Raw genomic sequence first — 20,967 nt, 5'->3', positions numbered from 1 at the left:
GTTTATGTTTATTTTTATTACAGTATATTGTTATCATTAGTTTGATAGGTAGATTGTAATCTTGTGAGTAGGGCCATCACTCTTCTTGGTATCTGTTGATTTATGTGATCATTGTTATTCTGTAATGTCTTTTATTGGCTGTACAGGTCCTTTCTAAAATGTAAAGTGCTGCAAAATTTGTTGGTGCGATAGAAATTAAATTATTATTATTATTATTATTAATTAGGTATTCACCTAGCTTGAGCAAGAGGCACCTGGACAGAATATGCTCCCTTCTCTCTAAAATGATTATTTGGCTTTTATGGGCTTGCTCTGTATCATGAGCAGTTTCCTCTTATTGTAATCCTACCATGCTATAAATGGAGGTGATCTTCCCTAAAAGGCAGAAAGGGAAGAAATATAGTGTGATCTGACCATAGTAATTTGGTTTGCAATGATAGTATATCAGTATATAAGAGGACTCTCGCCTGGCTGAGTGGTGCTAACCAGGACACAACTCTGTCGTTTAGGGCGAGAGCATGCGGTTTGTCCAGGTGCAGCCCACTCGATATGCTGAGGGTGTCTCCTCCAAGAAGAACTCCAACAGTACACAATCCCAAAAAGGAAATAAAACCAGGAGATACCACACTCCCGTAAATAGCCATGTATGTAACAGGCCACCAGAGAAAAGAATGTAACTGTATTAAGCCACTTTCATTTTAATGGTGGACTTTTACTTATATGTACATTTATTGAAGCGCTGTTTCACCTGGTTTTATTTCCCGTTTGTAATCCTGTCAAGAGATGACTGTGAGATCTCTGCTCCTTTGTGTTAGGAGTCAGATTTCGGCCATTGCTAGGCAGGAATCTAGACCCTCACATGCTGCGGTCTCCTGCTCTGTGTTTAATGCAAAGGAGATTGCAGAGGAGATTGCTTTACAGCAACTCTCCCCGGAGGCTAAGTCCTTCATCCCTTGTTCTGAGCATGCTCGTGGGATAACCTCCCATTGGAGTTCAGAGTCAGGTGCTCAGGTCCTGCTCCTGATTCCATTGGTTCATCCCAGGGCTCTGGAGATTTCCGGAAGGTCCTGTTCACTATAAAAAGTGCGCATGACTGTTCCGCCATGCGCTAGTATTTCATACTTGCTGCTGTATGTATGGTGATGGATGCTTGGACTGGTGACTGACTCGTCAAGAAACCCCTTCCCTCTGATAATACGATTGTGTGAGTGTCTGGGTTCAGTCAGTAGCAGCGCTTGCATCAGCGCGCTTACCCTCCATCTACCTCAACAGCTAGCATCCTGCATCGCGCTTGCGATATAGCGGTGCCATCTCTGTGGCACAGGTTTCGCCGCGCTGTACTTGCAGTCTTGTTGGGCGTTCGCAGTTGCGACGTCACGCACCCTATTTTACGGTAGGTCTAGTAGGAGTAGTCCTGTTGTTTAAGGCTACTTCTGTGACTGCTAATACCGTGTCTGCATCGCTGATCGTCTGTGACCCTGAACAGACTCAGCATTTAATTTATGCCTGCAGCTCTGTGAATTTAACCGAGCTTGCTTCGGTGCAATGGGTCCAGTTAAACCCTTGTGCACATTACCGCCGTAGTGTTCTGCCTCTTTTAGCAGCGCTTTTTCCATCCACCGCACGGTGGACCCCGAGTGGCGAAGGCACTTTATTTATTTTTTATTTAGTGTCTTCCGCCACTCCTAACATAATACTAGCGCCAGGGTCTGGCTAGAGATGGCAGACCAGCAGCAACTAGTGCAGTGTGTGCGACAGCTCGAGGCTCACTTGGCTACCCTTGAGAGGGCTCTCGCAGCTGCGCAGGCCACGGATGCTGTTGTTCAAGCACTCACAGATGCGGTAGGGCGTATGTCCATGTCCGCCCTTGCACCGACAGTTACCCGCCTCCTGTTGCCTGAAAAATACTGTGGAGATGGTGCCTCCTACAGGGGTTTCATCAGCCAGTGCTCAATACACCTGGAGCTGCTGGCTGTGCAATTCCCTACAGAACGGGCCAAGGTGACTTTTATTATCTCCCTACTGTCGGGCAAGGCGTTGGAGTGGGCTACGCCACTGTGGGAGCGCGGGGACCCCGAGATTCGGACCGCTGCTCACTTGCTTACTGCCATCAGGCAAGTTTTTCTTGTTCCACGGGTCACCCATGACACCTCTCTCCAATTGCTCGCCTTGCCTCAGGGATCACTCTCAGTCAATATGCCGTCCATTTTCGGACACTGGCGTCTGAGTTGGAGTGGTCTGACAAGGCGTTGATCCCCGTATTTTGGAGAGGATTAGCGGAGCACGTTAAGGATGCTCTCTCCACTAGAGAGTTCCCTACCACTTTGGAGGAGCTAATCTCCATCTCCTCCCGTATCGACCTCCGTTTTTCGGAGCGTGGTATGGAGCGTGCTCACGCCAAATGGAGAGGTACTCCGGCTCTTAACTTTTTTGAGCCTCTGGACCTGCCTGAGCCAGAGGTTCTACCTCCCGAGCCCATGAAGGTGCCTCGCGCCATATCAGAGACACGCCCGGCTCAAAAGTCCGTGTGCGGTTGTCATCATTTACCCGCTGCTTTCCAGGAAGACAGCGATCCGCAATGGTCTGACTGTGAGTCGGCCGGCGAGACTTTTGTCCCTCCTTGCCAGCGGCCTAAAATTCTCGCGTGGGCAAACGCTTCCAATGCGGACGGCCACCGTGGCTATATGCAGACCACGAAGTCCCTGGCCAGTTCGTATTGGTGGCCGCACAGGGCTCGGGATGTGAAGAGGTTCATTCGGGCATGCACCTGTTGTGCTCGGTATAATCTACCCAGACGGGGTGTGCCGATGGCCGACGACACACGGCGGCGTGTCCTTGAAACGCCCGCTCCCATTGTCTCTCGGGTGTCCCTCCTCAAACCCGGTGATCTCTCCTCCGCTAATGCCTGTCGTGTATCCCGGTTCACTGTTTCACCTACCGGGACATCAGGTTCGCCTTTTGGCGAGTCTGAGGTCTGTGCCACTGTTGGGCACAGGCGGGTGGATCGGAGGGTTCAGGAAGGGGGGGCCCTAGGAGGGGGGGGTAATGTTAGGAGTCAGATTTCGGCCATTGCTAGGCAGGAATCTAGAGCCTCACATGCTGCGGTCTCCTGCTCTGTGTTTAATGCAAAGGAGATTGCAGAGGAGATTGCTTTACAGCAACTCTCCCCGGAGGCTGGATAACCTCCCATTGGAGTTCAGGAGCCAGGTGCTCAGGTCCTGCTCCTGATTCCATTGTTTCATCCCAGGGCTCTGGAGATTTCCGGAAGGTCCCGTTCACTATAAAAAGTGCGCATGGCTGTTCCGCCATGCGCTAGTATTTCATACTTGCTGCTGTATGTATGGTGATGGATGCTTGGACTGGTGACTGACTCATTAAGAAACCCCTTCCCTCTGATGATACGATTGTGTGAGTGTCTGGGTTCAGTCAGTAGCAGCGCTTGCGTCAGCGCGCTTGCGAGCTTGCTTCGGTGCACTGGGTGCAGTTAAACCCTTGTGCACATTACCGCTGTAGTGTTCTGCCTCTTTTAGCAGTGGTTTTTCCATCCACTGCACAGTGGACCCCGAGTGGCGAAGGCACTTTATTTATTTTTTATTTAGTGTCTTCCGCCACTCCTAACACTTTGCTCTCTGCTTCTATGTCGTTGTGCCTCCCTCTTTGCCCCTTCTAATGCCTCTGTAACCTTATGTGCAACTCCTCCATCCAGATGCCTCCCTCCTTTAACAGAGGCACGCTGCCTCCTTCTTCCTAAAGTGGCCCTGGTAACTTGCGCCTCTACCCTGTCTCCCATACTTATCTATAGTGGATATAAAAAGTCTACATATATCTGTTAGACTGCCAAGTTTTTGTCATGCTAAAAAAAAAAATATCATACTCAGAGGAATCATTTCAGAACTTTTTCCACCCTTAACATTACCTAGAATTTAAACAATTCAATTGAAAAATAAACTGACATCTTTTTGGGTGGGAAAAGAAAAATAAAGAACTAAAATAATTGAATAAATATGCACACCCTTAAACTAATACTTTGTTGATGAAGCCTTTGAATTTATGACATCTAGGCACATCTAGAACTGGCAATCTTTACCCACTATTCCTTGCTCCTCGCTGTAGCTCAAAATCTGTCAGATTGTGAGGCCATCTCCTATGTACAGAACCTTCTTCAGGACAACCCACACATTTTAAATTGTAATTGTGATCTGTGCCCTGGTTGGGCCGTTCCAAAACTTTGATCTTCTTCTGGAAAAGCCATTCTTTTGCTGATTTGCAGGTATACTTATGGTCACTATTAGAAGGTGAAATTCCTCTTCATCTTTAGCTTTTTAGCAAAGGCCTGAAGGTTTGCAAAATTGACTGATATTTTGATCCGTTCTTCTTTCCTTCCGCCTTGACTAAAGCCTCAGCTCTAGCTTTCCAAAATAGTCCCAAAGCATAATGCTGCCTCCCCCATATTCTGTTGGTGATGCACAATGTTGGCTTTGTGCCAAAGCTTTAGTCTCATCAGACCATGGCACATTTTCCCCACACATTTTTGGCATACTTGATGTAGATTTTAGCAAAATATAGTCGAACTTGGATGTTTTTCTTTGTAAGTAGATTCTCCTGCCTCACTACCCTACCCACAGACATAGGAAGATTTAACCAGTGCTTGCCAGAAATTCAACATCCCCAATTATAAGAGGGGTTCACACTAATTCAACCACATTATTTTAGTTTTGTTATTTTTATTTTCTCCTTAACAATGATTTTGTTTTGTTTCTCAATGGATTTGTACATTTTATGGGTGACAGTAAATGTGCAAAACGCTTTGAAACAATTCTACTTTTTTTTTTACATGACAAAAACCTGACAATCTAACAGAGGTATATGAAATCAGAAGCAAAGGAATACCGTACTTGATGGTGGCAGGGTATCAGTATACTTTTGAAAATAAATTAGAGTATAAAAGAACAACAAGAACAACAAAGAACACCTGGTACCAAAAATCCGGACCCAAGAAATATTATGGACATTCAGGAAATATACAAGAAAAACAAAACAACGGAGAAAAAAACGACCATATGGTCCAAAATATTGTTGTGAAAAAAATCAAAATTAATTTAGTAGGTACATGAAATCAGGTAAAAATAGCAGAAAAAACAACAATGCAGATAACAGAATAAAAGTTATTAAAAACAAGGACGCACACCCAGAACAAATGGAACTAGGTGTTAAAGTGGCAAATTGTCAAAAATCAATAGATACATATTTAGATCATGCACAGAAGAGGTATAAAAAAAATGATAAATAATAATTAATAATAAGTGAATCAAGGAAATGTGTAAACCACAGAATGTGTATACTGTATAACAGGGCTCCTCAAACTTTTTAAACAGGGGGCCAGATTACGGTCCCTCGGACCGTTGGAGGGCCGGAATATAGTTTTAAAAAAATTATGAATAAATTCCTGTGCACACAATAGGCAGCACAGGTCCCCATTAGACAGCACAAGTCCCCAATAGGCAGATAGATGTCCCCATTAGGCAGATAAATGTCCCCATTAGGCAGCACAGGACCCCATTAGGCAGGTAAATGTCCCCAATAGGCAGCACAGGTCCTCATTAGGCAGCACAGGTCCCCATTAGGCAGCATACATCTCCAATAGGCAAGTAAATGTCCCCAATAGGCAGCACAGGTCCCCAATAGACAGGTAAATGTCCCCAATAGGCAGCATAGGTCCCCAATAGGCAGGTAAATGTCCCCAATAGGCAGCACAGGTCCCCAAAAGGCAGGTAAATGTCCCCAATAGGCAGGTAAATGTCCCCAATAGGCAGCACAGGTCTCCATTAGGCAGGTAAATGTCCCCATTAGGCAGGTAAATGTCCCCATTAGGCAGGTAAATGTCCCCATTAGGCAGGTAAATGTCCCCAATAGGCAGCACAGGTCCCCAATAGGCAGGTAAATGTCCCCATTAGGCAGCACAGGTCCCTATTAGGCAGCACAAGTCCCCAATAGGCAGGTAAATGTCCCCATTAGGCAGCACAGGTCCCCATTAGGCAGCACAGGTCCCCATTAGACAGGTAAATGTCCCCATTAGGCAGGTAAATGTCCCCATTAGGCAGCACAGGTCCCCATTAGGCAGCATACGTCTCCAATAGGCAAGTAAATGTCCCCAATAGGCAGCACAGGTCCCCAATAGACAGGTAAATGTCCCCAATAGGCAGCATAGGTCCCCAATAGGCAGGTAAATGTCCCCAATAGGCAGCACAGGTCCCCAAAAGGAAGGTAAATGTCCCCAATAGGCAGCAAAGGTCCCCAATAGGCAGGTAAATGTCCCCAATAGGCAGCACAGATCTCCATTAGGCAGGTAAATGTCCCCATTAGGCAGGTAAATGTCCCCAATAGGCAGGTAAATGTCCCCATTCGGCAGCACTGGTCCCCAATAGGCAGGTAAATGTCCCCATTAAGCAGCACAGGTCCCCAATAGGCAGGTAAATGTCCCCATTAGGCAGCACAGGTCTCTATTAGGCAGCACAGGTCCCCAATAGGCAGGTAAATGTCCCCATTAGGCAGGTAAATGTCCCCATTAGGCAGGTAAATGTCCCCATTAGGCAGGTAAATGTCCCCATTAGGCAGCACAGGTCCCCAATAGGCAGGTAAATGTCCCCATTAGGCAGCACAGGTCCCCATTAGGCAGCACAGGTCCCCAATTGTCAGGTAAATGTCCCCATTAGGCAGGTAAATGTCCCCATTAGGCAGCACAGGTCCCCATTAGGCAGCACAGGTCCCCATTAGGCAGGTAAATGTCCCCATTAGGTCCCCATTAGGCGGCACAGGTCCCCAATTGGCAGGTAAATGTCCCCATTAGGCAGGTACAGGTAAATGACCCCAATAGGACCCGGCGTTAAAAAAAAAAAAAAGTACTCACCTATGTCCCCCGCTGCTCTGAAGAGGCGCCCGCTCATCTCAGTCTTCTTCCTGCCCAGGCACACAGGCGGCGTGATGTCATCAGGCCGCGCAGGCGGCGTGATGACAATCACGCCGTCTGTGTGCACTGTGCTCTGCTGCATACGGAGGGCTGCGTAACGCCTTTCCTCGGCACCTCATCCCGCCCGCGATTACAGGGCCCGCCGGCATTGAACTGCATTGCAGCTCCTGAGTTCATTGTCGGCCTGCCGGGGGGCCAGATAAAAGTCCTAGGCGGGCCTCATGTGGCCCGCGGGCCGTAGTTTGAGGACCCATGCTGTATAACATAAAATATCAGGCCACAAATAACAGTATTAAGTAGGTGTAGTGAGAAGGAGATACCATATAAAAATATAAGAAGTAAATCAAAAATGGAGTGTAGCTTACAATGATGATACAGATCTCAGACTCCTGGATAGTGTCCTTCCCAACGCACGTTTTGGCATGCTGGTGGACGCCATCCAGGAGTCTGAGATCTGCATCACCATTGTAAGATACACTCCATTTTTTATTTACTTCTTATACTCCTATATGGTTTCTCCTTCTCAGTACAACTACTTAATACTGTTATTTTTGCCCTGATATTTCAAAGATGATTCATACGTTCCAAACCACCATGGATTTATGATGATGCCTACTGATGTTATGCTGCACTAGCACTTTATTTATTTATTCATTTATTTACAGGGTGGGCCATTTATATGGATACACCTAAATAAAATGGGAATAGTTGGTGATATCAACTTCCTGTTTGTGGCACATTAGTATATGGGAGGGGGAAACTTTTCAAGATGGGTGGTGACCATGGTGGCCATTTTGAAGTCGGCCATATTGGATCCAACTTTATTTTTTCCAATGGGAAGAGGGTCATGTGACACATCAAACTTATTGAGAATTTCACAAGAAAAACAATGGTGTGCTTTGTCTTAACATAACTTTATTATTTCATGAGTTATTTACAAGTTTATGACCACTTATACAGTAAAATGTGTTCAAAGTGCTACCCATTGTGTTGGACTGTCAATGCAACCCTCTGCTCCCACTCTTGACACACTGATAGCAACTCCGCAAAAGACCTCTCTCGGCGCCTGCTCACTGCAGTACTCCGCTCTGCATTCAACAGGGCAGAGCAGTGCGCCTGTGCAGGAGCCACGACGGGAAGCAAAGAAGAGGACATCACCGTTAGAAGATGGGAGGCGCCGGACCAGACCGCGACACCCATCGGACCAAAACCGGACCTGGACCGCTCCTGGGTGAGTATAATCTAACTCATTTTTCTTATCTTTCAGGTTACATTGGCGGCTTATCTACAGCATTACAGAATGCTGTAGATAAGCCCCTGATGGCAGTGGCCACAGCTGATACTCGAAAAATGGGGTGACAGATTCCCTTTAAACTTTACTTTGCTGCAGAATGAACATTAAAGGTTCATGCAGAAGTGCTTGCAAACCGGTCCGTGCTTGTACCGCAATGCACGTACTAACCACTGCACTCCCAAAGCTTCATATATTTATATGATGCTGTCACACTTGGGTCAGGAGAGCCGCGGCCAACCTGTGCATTAATGGTCCATGCTTGAACCGATTTTCACGGACACCTGCATGAGCACAAAAGGTGCAATTGTTATATAGGCTGCTTCCCCTACAAGGCTCTATGGCAGTTTTGGCTTACAAACTTTCTTTAAAAGCGTTGAATCGACATGAAACTTATCTCCTATCCAAGAGGAGAAGACCAGTTACACTGCGCTCAGCTATCTCTGGTGGTCCTCTAAAGAATAAAAAGAAAGAAGTTGCACATGATCAACCACTGCTCTATTCACACAGGGCTCTGAACACTACATTTCTGGATTAGTTGGGGTCCCAGCAATTGGAGAAGTAACCCCTGTCCTGTGAATAGGGGTTAGCTTCCACACTTGGTACAAAACCCCTTAGAGATATTTAAAAGATTTCATAATAAAGACGGTAGAATATCAGGGTCACAAAGTATGGCTGCATTTACTCAACTTTTTTGTGCAGATGCAAACTATATAATTATAGGATGGGGAAATGTAATTCTGTTATTACATATGTTGTGCTGCTTTGTTTTCCATCAGCTCAGCAATCAAGTCTTTTTACAGTCTCTGCGACCATTAATCTTATCAGCTGTCTTTCGGATGCTTTTAGTGAAATCATACCTCCAAGTCCCATGTATAGCTGAAATATATAGCTGCACCTAGTTTACTAGAAATGTCAAGCACACCTCATACATGCTAATCATAATAGTTACATCTAGACCAGAGGCACATTGCTGTCTTGCCTGGAGTAAGGAGTGTATGATGTATGTGAAATACGATGGAGTTGCTATAGTGACAGTCTGAGAAGTCTCGCACCGTCGTAACAATTTGTTTTTGAACCAAATTTGATTACATTTTTATATACGTCATAAACTTAGAGAAACAGTTTTCAATTTTATCTGCATAAACAATTTTTAATCCTGAGAAAGTTATCAAGATATATGGTATACCCCAGAGCCATTATCAGGGCTGGGCAGTCAGTACCTATGTCAGGGGAATAAATAATCCACAAAACACAGCAAAAAGGTAGAGATGCTTACCTGCCCAGGCCTCCAAACAAATGCACTATCAGGGTGCAGTGGACCCATGTAGTTAAGATGGCGGCAACACAGGTGCAAGAATACCGATGAGACAACCGCTCTCAGCCTGCCAATCCAAGGAGGGTGTGGTTGCTTGATATATGAATGCACAATGAAGACTTGTATGCAGCGCTGTTCACTCAATGGTAATGCACAGCATCCAGGTTAACAGCCTATTAGTTACGCCCATACTATTAGATCACACGGGTTGCACAGCGCTATCCAAATGCATCCCTTGTGAACAGACACCACAGTTTACAAGACCGAATGGGCCCACCTGCACCCTGAAAAATAAAGTGCAAAAAACACATATAATAAATATGTGAGGTATTAGTTAATATTTTGGCCAAAATATGCAAGCTCGTAACCCACGTGCTATTTCTGTTTAGTGTTAGGACTCGTAAGAGCGAGGACCCCGTGACCTCACATAATTTTTATATGTGTTTTTTGCACTTTATTTTTCAGGGTGCAGTTGGGCCCATTCAGTCTTGTAAACTGTGGTGTCTGTTCACATGGAATGCATTTGGACAGCGCTGGGCAGCCCGCCTGATCTAATAGTATGGGTGTAACTAATAGGCTGTTAACCTGGATGCTGTGCATTACCATTGTGTGAACAGTGCCACATACAAATCTTCATTGTGCATTAATATGCCAAGCAACTGTCCCCTCCATGGATTGGTAGACTGAGAGCGGATGTCTTATCAGTATTGCACCTGGGTTGTCGTCATTTTAACTATATGGGTCCACTGCATTTTGCTTGGAGGCCTGGGCAGGTAAGCATCTCTGCCTTTTTGCCGTGTTTTTGAACTTTTGGAGGATTTCCAAGTCCTCTTTTTGTGCTATTTCTGAATAAATAATCCCATCAAAATTTACCACAGCTTAAATTTAGAATTGAGCTGATTTTTGAGGTCCAATAATGTGAGCCAATAAGTGTCCATTAATACATGGTATGCATAGGCAGCTTCATGGTCGGCAATGTTGCTTTGCAGCACTGGGGCCCTGGGTTCAAATCCCACCAAGGAGAACATTAACACCTGCAAGGAGTTTGTATGATATACTGATAGGGAATTTAGATTATGAGTCTCAGTGGCATAGATGAAATCAATGCCGCCATGTAAGAAAAATAAATAAATGGTCCCACCAAGTTCTTCAGATGGCAAGCCGTGAATGCAGGGTAAACAACCAATACTTTTTTCTTGGCCAAGATTACTGTAACGCAAGGGTCACGGGAAAGGCAGCAGTACATAAAGTCGGCCATATGTGCCAAGCTCCCCACAGCCAACACTTACCTGTCTCCACCATGATGATGAATCTCCGCCTCCTCATCCTCCCTCTATTCCTCATCATTCCCATCCTCAACCCATCCATATAGGAGAGACATGATGGAGGTTGTGTGGCCACCAGCTCCTGTTCCTCCTTTTCCTCCTCCTCACAGTCCACCTCCTCATTGATACCCAATTCGCATTGTGCCGATGAGATAAGGCTGAACTAGCAACAACCTCTTTGTGTTATATCTTCCTCCATCCTCAGCTGCTTTGCATGCAAAGCTTCATGTTTAATTATGCGTAGCGACTATTTAAGTAGGCACAGAAGCAGGATAGTTGCACTGACTATGGCATCATTGCCTCTCACTATCTTTGTGGAGTCTTCACAGTCTTGGAGAACCACATAAATGTCAGATATCCATGCCCACTCTTTAGTTGTTGTGTGTGGAGGCTGACCAGAATGCCAACAGGCATGTTGAAGCTGACACTCAAACACTAACCTCTTCTGCTCGCAAAGCATTGCCAGCATGTGCAGTGTGGAGTTCACGAGTGTGATGATGTCGAACACCAGTCGGAGAGCTGGCACTTGCATGTGCTGCTGCAGCCAACTTGCAGAAATGGATGCTAATGCTTTGTACTTTAACCAGAAGCTCTGGAAAATCTAGGTATGTTTTCAGAAACTGACTGACTACCTAGTTGAGCACCTGTGCCAAGCATGGCACATGTGTGAACTTGCCAAGCTTCACAGCAGCCACCAGGTTACGAACATTATCACAAGGGACCATGCCTGGTTGTACGGCGCAAAAAACAGATCTTTATGGTCTGTTATTCCTTTAAGTACCTCTGCTGTGGTGTGCTGCTTATCTCCTAGACAAATTAGCTTCAGCAGAGCCTGTTGCTGTTTCACTGAGGCAGTGCTGCAGAGCTTCTGGCTGATGTGGACGACATGCTCTGCAATAGCACATCAGAGATAGAGGATTGGGAACAGCAAGAGGGGGTGCAGGAACTGCTGTAGGACATGGAGGAAGCCCTAATGGAAGTGTTAGGAACGGCGGAACTCACTAAATAAAAATAAATAACAAAGTGCGTTCGCCGCTCGGGGTCCACCGTGCAGTAGATGTTACACCGCTGCTAGGTAATGACAGACGAGCAATATGGTGGTATAATGCGCATGGGTTAGACTTCACCCAAAGTGCGTAAAGCGGGCTCTGTTCACACACAGAGGCACCGCAACATAAACATACGAAAACGCTGAGCCTGTTAGTGTCACAGACCACAGGGAAATGCACACACGGTATCTGGTCACAGGAGCAGGACCCAAGGCAAAGGAACTGCGTCCGTCTAGACCTACCATGTGTGCGGCATCGCTACTGCGGACGCCATGGAGGGCTGCAACTGCAGCACGGCGTAGGGCACGGCCGCTAGTCAACAAAGCTAGGAAGCAGGTGCAATGTCGGATGCTAGAGTAGAGGTGCGGTGTGCACAGTGGCCTAAGGCTTGCCACTGACTGGCGCTGACTGCTGCACTAATTCCCTATCCACATGCGTAATATTAGAGGGAAGGGGTTTCAAATGAGTCAGTCACCAGAGTCATACATCCGTCACCATTCACACATTAGCTTGAAAAGTCTATACTAGCGCATGGCCGAACGGTCATGAGCGCTATATATAGCCATGCGGGACCTTCCAGATCTCCGAGATGGACCAATGAGATCTTGAACAGGACCTGGGCACATGACTCCCGATCTCCAATGGGAGATCGCCTCCTAGGGCCCCCTCCCCTCTGAGCCTTCCAATACACCACCTTGTGCCCATCAGATGCATAGGTCTCAGACTCGTCCGAAGGCGAGTCCGATGTCCCGAGAGATGACACGGAAAACCGGGACACGTGGAAGGTATCAGAGGCGGCAAGATCGCCAGGTTTAAGAAGGGACACGTGGGAGACAACGGGAGCGGCAAAACCGCCCAGAGCATAGGTTGAAATGGAACGCCGGATGTTTCCACTTTCTGTTTAAGGAGGCTATCCTGAGCACATGAGGCGCATGCACGAATATATTTTTTAATGTCCCAAGTCCTGTGCGGCCACCAATACGACCCTGCCAGGAGTTTTGTGGTATGCATGTAGCCACAGTGACCACCCGCCCTGGACGCGTGTGCCCACGCGAGAGCCTTCTGCCGAAGGCGAGAGGGGACAAAGGTCTTGCACGGCGGCACAAAGTTTGGCCATTGAGGGGCCCTGTTATTCTGGGGAACAGAGTTCTGACAGTGGTAGCCGAAAGTGGAGCTTAGTGCCGGACGCGCCTCGAGACTGGCGCGAGACACCTCCATGGGCTCTGGGAGTGAACACTCTGGCTCGGGTGATTCCAGAGGTTCAAAGAGGTTGGGAGCCGGAGTAACCCTCCGTCTGGATTGAGCACGCTCCAGCCCGCGCTCCGAGAAACGGAGATCAATACGGGTGGCAATGGCAATCAGCTCCTCCAGACTTGCAGGAACCTCTCTGGTAGATAGAGCATCCTTAACATGCTCAGCTAATCCTCCCCAAAGCACAGGGATGAGGGCTCTATCAGACCACTCCAACTCGGAAGCCAGTGTCCGAAAACGAACGGCTTACTGGCTGACCGAGAGGGATCCCTGAGCTAATGCAAGGAGCTGAAGAGAGGTATCGTGCGTGACCCGTGGTAACAGGAAAACCTGCTTGATTGATGTTAAGAACTGACCAGCGGTCCGAACCTCAGGGTCACCACGCTCCCACAGTGGCGTGGCCCATTCCAACGCCCTTCCCCACAAAAGGGAAATAATAAACTCCACCTTAGCCCATTCCGTAGGGAATCGCACAGCCAGTAACTCCAGCTGGATAGAGCACTGGCTCACGAAACCCCTACAGGAGGCGCAATCGCCAGAATATTTATCAGGCAACGGGAGGCGGGTAGCTGTCGGCGCAGGGGAGGACGTGGACATACGTGAAACTGCCTCTGCGATCGCCTGTACAGCAGCCTCCGAAGACTTTGCCGCTGAGATAACACTCTCAAGAGTAGCAAACCGGCCCTCTAGCTGGCGAATGCACTGAAGGAGTTGCTGCTGATCTGCCATTACTAGCCTGACCCTGGCGCTAGTAAAATGTTAGGAACGGCGGAACGCACTAAATAAAAATAAATAATAAAGTGCGTTCGCCGCTCTGGGTCCACTGTGCAGTAGATGTTACACTGCTGCTAGGTAATGACAGACGAGCAATATGGCGGTATAATGCACACGGATTAGACTTCACCCGAAGTGCACAAAGCGGGCTCTGTTCACACACAGTGGCGCCACAACATAAACATACAAAAATGCTGAGCCTGTTAGTGTCATAGACCACAGGGAAATGCACACATGGTATCTGGTCACAGGAGCAGGACCCAAGGCAGAGGAGCTACGTCCGTCTAGACCTACCGTGTGTGCGGCGACGCTACTGCGGACGCCAAGGAGTGCTGCAACTGCAGCACGGCGTAGGGCACGGCTAGTCGACAAAGCTAGGAAGCAGGAGCAAAGTCGGACACTAGAGTAGAGGTGCGGCGTGCACAGTGGCCTAAGGCTTGCCACCAACTGGCGCTGACTGCTGCACTAATTCCCTATCCACATGCGTAACATCAGAAGCAAGGGGTTTCAAATGAGTCAGTCACCAGAGTCATACATCCGTCACCATTCACACATTAGCTTGAAAAGTCTATACTAGCGCATGGCCGAACGGTCATGTGAGCTTTTTATAGCCGTGTGGGACCTTCCAGATCTCCGAGATGGACCAATGAGATCTGCAGCAGGACCTGGGCACATGACTCCCAATCTCCAATGGGAGATCGCCTCGTGAGCATGCCCAGTAGGAGCACAGAGGAACTTAGTCTCTGGAGCGGTCTGCTGCAAAGTAATCTTCTATGCAGTAGATAGACAGCAGGAGACCGCAGAATGTGAGGCTCTGGATTCCTGCAGAGCAGACGCAGAACCCAGACGCCTAACAGTAGGGCCAGCAATCCTTGTTGTTGGATCATATGCGCCATGCCCAAGTGTGACTCAGCCTCAATAATGTTCATCAAGTGTGCCGTCAGGGAACTGTAGAGTCTCTGGCCACAATTGCTTGTCCACGTGTTGGTCGTTAAGTGGACGATGCCAGTAAGTGCGTTGGTAAGGGCACGGGTGTTGTGTTCCTGGACGCGTGCTGGTACAAGGTGGGACCCCACACCAGGAGAAAAAGTGACAGGTGGGGACAGAGTACTAAGGGACAGCTTCAGCCATGAGTTGGCGGCCATCCTCTGCATCTAAATGGCAACATTTCCATGGCAAGCAGCCTGTGCCCGTTTAGCATTTGGGACTGTGGGTGAGTGACTGGGAACTTTATTTTTATTTCCAAGGCCTGGCACAAGGATTTGGAAGTGCCTGATGATGGTAAGTCAGAATGTGCAAAGATTGGTGCAGGGCAGGAGGCATCCATGCCAGTGTTTTGGACAGAGGATTGGGAGGCACCGAGCACAGGGCAAGAGGCAGTGGTGTCACCCGATGGCACCAATCGTGGACCCAGGTGTTTGGCACACCGAGTCTTGTGCTTAAATGACATGTGCCTGATCGTGTTGGTGGTGGTTAAGTTCATAGCGGTCAAGCCCCTGTTGATCTTGGCATGGCACAGGTTGGAAATGGACATGTTGATTGCTTCAGAACTCTTTTTTAAAAAGTCCCAGACTGTACAACACCTAACTCTTTGACTGAGAAATTCAGGAGAGTCAGTGCCCTACAGAACAGTTGCACGCCTTCTCCCTCTGGTCACCCCACTTCCTCTTCCTGTCTGTTTTGGTGCTGCCAATCTCTTCCCCTCAGCAAAGCTGTCCTTGCTCTGCATGCCAGCTTCCCAGGTTGGGTCTGTCGGTAACTTCATTATCCACCACCTCATCTTCCACCAACACACCCTTGTCCTCCTGACTTCATGACTTAGCAACAACCAAACTTAACGGCAACTGTGTCTCATCTTTATCTTTCTCCTTATCGCAAATTTGCCGTTCCCCACCATCATGTTCTTTTGGCCATGGATGCTCTAAGTTTTGTGCATCACTAAACAGCTTGTCTTCCTGTCCCTCTTGGAGCATGCAGGTCGAGAGGCCACAATCAAGAAATTTTGAGGTAAAGAGCTCCTCAGAGTGTCCTAGTGTGGGATCACTAGTTTCCTGGGACTTAACATGGTGGAAGAAAGGAGGATCAGGGTGAGAATTAAGTGATCCAGACATAAGACTGGTGAGACTGGACCGTGTGGAAAACTGGGTGGTGCTGCAAAGCCTGCTGGAAGCATAATCCAACCCACCCCTTGTTCACACTGCCCTGGCTTCAGAAGTGGCATACTGTGCCTTCTTGCAAAGTGGATGCACCTGTTTCTTGTGCTCCAGCAACAGGTGTAGTCGCACCTGCCTCACGTCCTCGGCATCTGCATGCACCATCATCAACTCTTCCAATTCCCTGTCCCTTAACAAACGCCTTTATGCTTTTTGTAATTGTTAGGTCTCTTTAAACCAAGTTTTTTTTTTAATAAAAGAAAAAAATTGGTCACCTGCAACAAAGAGTTTACTTCACCGCAATGTAACAGAAAGAAAGCAAAAGTGTTTGGATGACAATCAAATTCAATTTTTTTTGCAGTATTAGAGATCACAGAAATATTCACAGACCATGTAACACTGTAGGGTTGAGAAATGAAAGCCTACAAAATTTTTAAAAGATTTTTATCAGTTTTAGAGATCACAGAAATGTTCACAGACCATGTAACACTGTAGGACTGAGAAAGTAAAGCCTCCAAAATTTTTAAAACCTTTTTTTCATTTTTTCCTCAAAAATGTACTCCAAAACTACAGAATAGTGTATGGCTGAGAGATGTAGCCCATGAAAATGCTTCAATGATTTTTGGGTGTGTTATATAACACGAAAAAAGGATCTCAAAGAACGTAATACTTGATGGATCAAAATATATTACATTTTTGCAAACGGACTGCACAGGACTAATCCCTCTCTCCCTCCCTAGGCTAAATTCAGATTGTATGTGCTGCAAACAATTAGCCCTTAGAAGAACTATTAAAACTATCAGCTTCAGTGCCAGTATCAACAATACCTCTGATTCGATAAACTGTGCACACAGGCCTAGAGAAGCATTGTCTCCCTCCAATACAAAGTGTCACAGAGCTGTGCAGTGACATCAGTGTGCCGAGTCGAGTGGCGCCTATGCTTTTATAATCCCTGATGATGTCAGCCAATCACAGTAATGCCACAACCAAGATGGCTACAGCATTACAGTGACTCATAAGCAATCCCTGTATGCTTATTGGCTGTGTAACAGGCGCCAAAGATGCGGGGCTTCGAGATTTACATTGAGCACCGCCTATTGCTCGCGTATTAACGAACACATCCGAACACCGTGATACTCGAGTGATAACTCTGCTGTGTCAAGTATCCAGATGACTTACTTGTGTCAGCTATTCTTGTTGCGGTTCACATACAAAGCGCTGCTGTTCCTGTGTCTAACCACTCTCCTGCAGCAAGGTAGCCGGATGCCTACATACATATTCTGTTTGCACATTTGGCTCTACTGCATCTAGTACTTCGAGATTCACTGAACTACTTGCATTCCTACGTATTCAGCTCTACTGGTCCTCGCTATTTCACATGCTGTTCAGCAAGTCCAGTTCCATTGAATCAAAGCCTCCAGTCGATGCGGCTCACCCAGACCTATGGCTTAGGGAATTGATCTCACCATGTCAGCCCATCACAGGTAGGTTTGACCCACATTATTGAGTGTTCTCATTTTTATTTTGTACTCTAGTAAACTATTTCCAATTATGAACTACTGTACATTACCTTTGAGATACAATTCCTTACTACAATTTCATAACATTATGGCTCACCAGATGAATCAGATTCACCAGCCTCAGATCTTGGGCAATATGGAACATTGGAGCTGGATATGCTGTACAGCATATGGAACAGCATGAAACATTGGAGCTGGATATGCTGTACAGCATTTGGAACAGCATGAATCATTGGAGCTGGATATGCTGTATATCATATGGAACAGCATGAAACATTGGAGCTGGATGTGCAGACAGGTAACTTGGTGCCCCAGAGCCGATGCATGTAGTCAGGTACCTTGGCAGTGCTGATTGTGCAGACAGTACTTTGGACCAATAGAGCTGTGTTGGCAGACAGGCACCTTGGTATAGCAGAGCCGAGTGTGGGAAGATTATCTTGGAACAACAAATCTGTGCTGGCACAAAGGCACTTTTAGATAGCATCTTGGATCAGTAGAGCAGTGTTGTCAGACAAGCACATTGTTATAGCGGAACCGAAGGTGTGGACAGCAACTTGGGAGCTGGCCTTAAAAGGCCAAAAGAGAATTATAACAGCAGAGGTGTGCCCTGGGTTATCAAAGTAATTTGTCGTAAGCAGAAACAGAGAGAAACGGCTGCTGGAAAGAAAGATGTAAAGGCAGGCGCGGGAACCAGGACAGGTGAGTAACAACTGATATATTTTAATTAAAGAAAAAGGCCAAAAGCCATCCGAATTTATAGAGCAGTAAACTACTTAATGTGGAAATCGCCATGGCTGCCTATCTTCCAGCTATGAATACTGAGATGGGAATTTATCAAGGAGACAAATTCCTCCAAATATAGCACTGAAGCCTCAAGTAATACTGACTTTAAAATCCCCCTCATGACAAATCGCCTCCTAAATGTTTGGACACTTGCAGCTGCTTTAAACTATACTTGTTAAGATACAGTTTGTTGCATACAACCATATAAAGTAAGATTTAATTAAAGGGAACCTGTCAGCAGATATAAGACCCTAAAATAATATTATCAATATAAAGTTTCTGAAATATTGATTGTGTAATACCGTTTGTATTATAAGACCATTTCTCCATTTTCATTGGCGAATGTTTTTGCAAATGAGCTTGCAAGTGGAGGAGGCTCTGTCTGCACTTACAGCTCTCAGGCCTCTCACCATCCGACGACCTCCTGACAGTGACTGACATGTTACTTTTCTTTGTGATCTGCTCTGCTTCCCAAGATCTCGCACAGGCGCCATCATTCCCAGGGGTGGCGCATGCGCGCTAAGGTCCATATAGCATTACGAGAGCCAGACGATTGATCTGCACATGTACCACGCACAGGAACTACGCCGACTGCGTGAGATTAGGCAGATCACAGAGAAAAGTGATCTGTCAGTGACTGACAAGAGGCCAGTGGCAGATGAAAAAAGAGGGACAGAGGCCGGAGAGCTGTAGGTGCAGGGTAAGCCCTCCTCACTTGCAAACTCAACTGAATAAACACTTGCCGATGGATTTCTAGAAAATGGAGACATGGATTGATAACACAAATGTATAGACATTATCAACATTTCAGAAGCTATACATGACATTAGTTTAGGGCATAAAAACTTAAAGCGAACTTTTCAACGTATGTTTTAATTAAAACTGAAGACTTCTTCCTTTTTCTTTTGTGACCTTCCGTTACAAAATTATGCCCACCAATTATAAAAGTGCAAATTTTCCCTTTAGCCAACTGGGCGTATACCAGAGAACTTCTCTATGGGTGTGCTTCTTCTTTAATTTACAAGGAAAAAAGCCAACATCCACAGAGAAGTTTTATAGTATACAGCCTGATGATTAAAGTGAAAATTTGCACCATTATTACCCAGGGGGCATAATTTTGCAACACAGGGGCAAAAAGAAAAAAGAAAAACTGTTCCAGAATCAGTGGAGCAGCACCAATCAGTGGAGGCCTTCAAATTATATAAAAAAATCCAGTGAAATGTCTTCTTTAAATGGATGCAAATCACCATCCATATCATTATGTAGATTCTGAGCAGCTAAGTGATAAATTTGTGTATAAATGTGGGCAGTAATCTGGATGGTGATTCTCTAAGCATCAGGTCCGGGTGGGAACATGGATCCCTGGTGTTGATGGAACAAGAAGGAAGTCGCATAGGCAGCGAGGACTTGGCACACACAGAAATCTCAACAGCAGCACAAGGGATAAAGTGGAACCCAATGGGGATGACTGCAAGCACAAACACAATTAGCACAGATGGGGGAGCACGCCAATCCTAAGACCCAGATCTACGGAGATGATGTCATTGATCCACGCCAGGAAACTTTTAAAACCTGACATGGCGCACAACAGAGGGCAACTGACCCAAGGAAAGGAAGCAGAGTCCGGTATACCCAGTACACGTATGTAACATGCAGGGTCTTTATGACAACCTTGTTCGTGACAGAAATCAGAAGAAGACTTGTCATCTAAATTTCTCAGTTCAGCAGCTCAGGTTTAGGGCTTGTAACTTCAAGTAATGCATCACATAAAAGGCCTTGTATAAATGCCTCCTCACTAAAGAAACAAATGACCCCGTGTCGATCCCAGGTTTTTCTGTGGGAAATCTAACAATAGGAATGAAAGGTACTTTCTGTAGAAAGGCAAACATACGATAAATGGTCTCCATAATTCAGCCATAAAAAAGAACTACAGCCATATTCAGTCTTTCAGAGCCTATACATACCAATTATATTTAGTCCAGAGTCGTAGTCGAAGCCATTAATTCCTTTAGTGATGTTCAGAGAGGTTGTCTTCAGATGGGTTTTGCCTTTTTCTCTCCAGGCCAGTATCACTGTGTTATTGTCGCTTGTAGTACACGACAGAAATGCCTCTAAATGAGAGCTGTAAGTAACTGAGGGCGAAGACAGAAATATGCTCATTAGTTTAGCACAGGATGCTATTTGATGTTTTATCACACAGTGTTACGGGAATGAAAAATGTCAAGCGAATCCAAAAATGATCTTTATTATTTTGAAGGTTTGGATGTGTCGGCCGCGTACTACCGTTACGTTAAGGTCAATTAAAAAGCTGTTATATTTTTAATCAAACCTTTCCTACAGAACCAAAACACTTAGTAAGACTCTCCGTAGGAAGGCACTGCGGCGTTCTGTGACTTCATTATACCATAATGCATGGAACATGCCTTTTCTGAGTGTGCTGGAAATAGGAAAATCAATCAGAAGGGTTTAGGTCAAAAGAGACAGGAAATTCCAGGTACAGCTCTCTGAGCAATTAGATTACAATATTTCTGCAATG

At 46.3% G+C, this 20,967-nt stretch overlaps 1 protein-coding gene across 2 annotated transcripts in view; it reads right to left on the bottom strand.

The window, feature by feature from the left end:
- Positions 1–20,967, bottom strand: part of WDR49 (WD repeat domain 49) — a 257,162-nt gene that overhangs the window by 217,183 nt on the left and 19,012 nt on the right. For both annotated transcript variants that reach the window (XM_073578935.1, XM_073578936.1), the window contains exon 5: positions 20,396–20,563. In XM_073578935.1, the coding sequence (XP_073435036.1) occupies positions 20,396–20,563 (168 nt within the window). The remainder of the gene's footprint in view (positions 1–20,395; positions 20,564–20,967) is intronic.

Source organism: Dendrobates tinctorius, unplaced genomic scaffold (assembly GCF_039654945.1).
Source record: "Dendrobates tinctorius isolate UK_male_01 unplaced genomic scaffold, ASM3965494v1 ptg000060l, whole genome shotgun sequence".
Lineage (NCBI taxonomy): Eukaryota > Metazoa > Chordata > Amphibia > Anura > Dendrobatidae > Dendrobates > Dendrobates tinctorius.
This window is presented reverse-complemented; position numbering and strand designations above follow the sequence as displayed.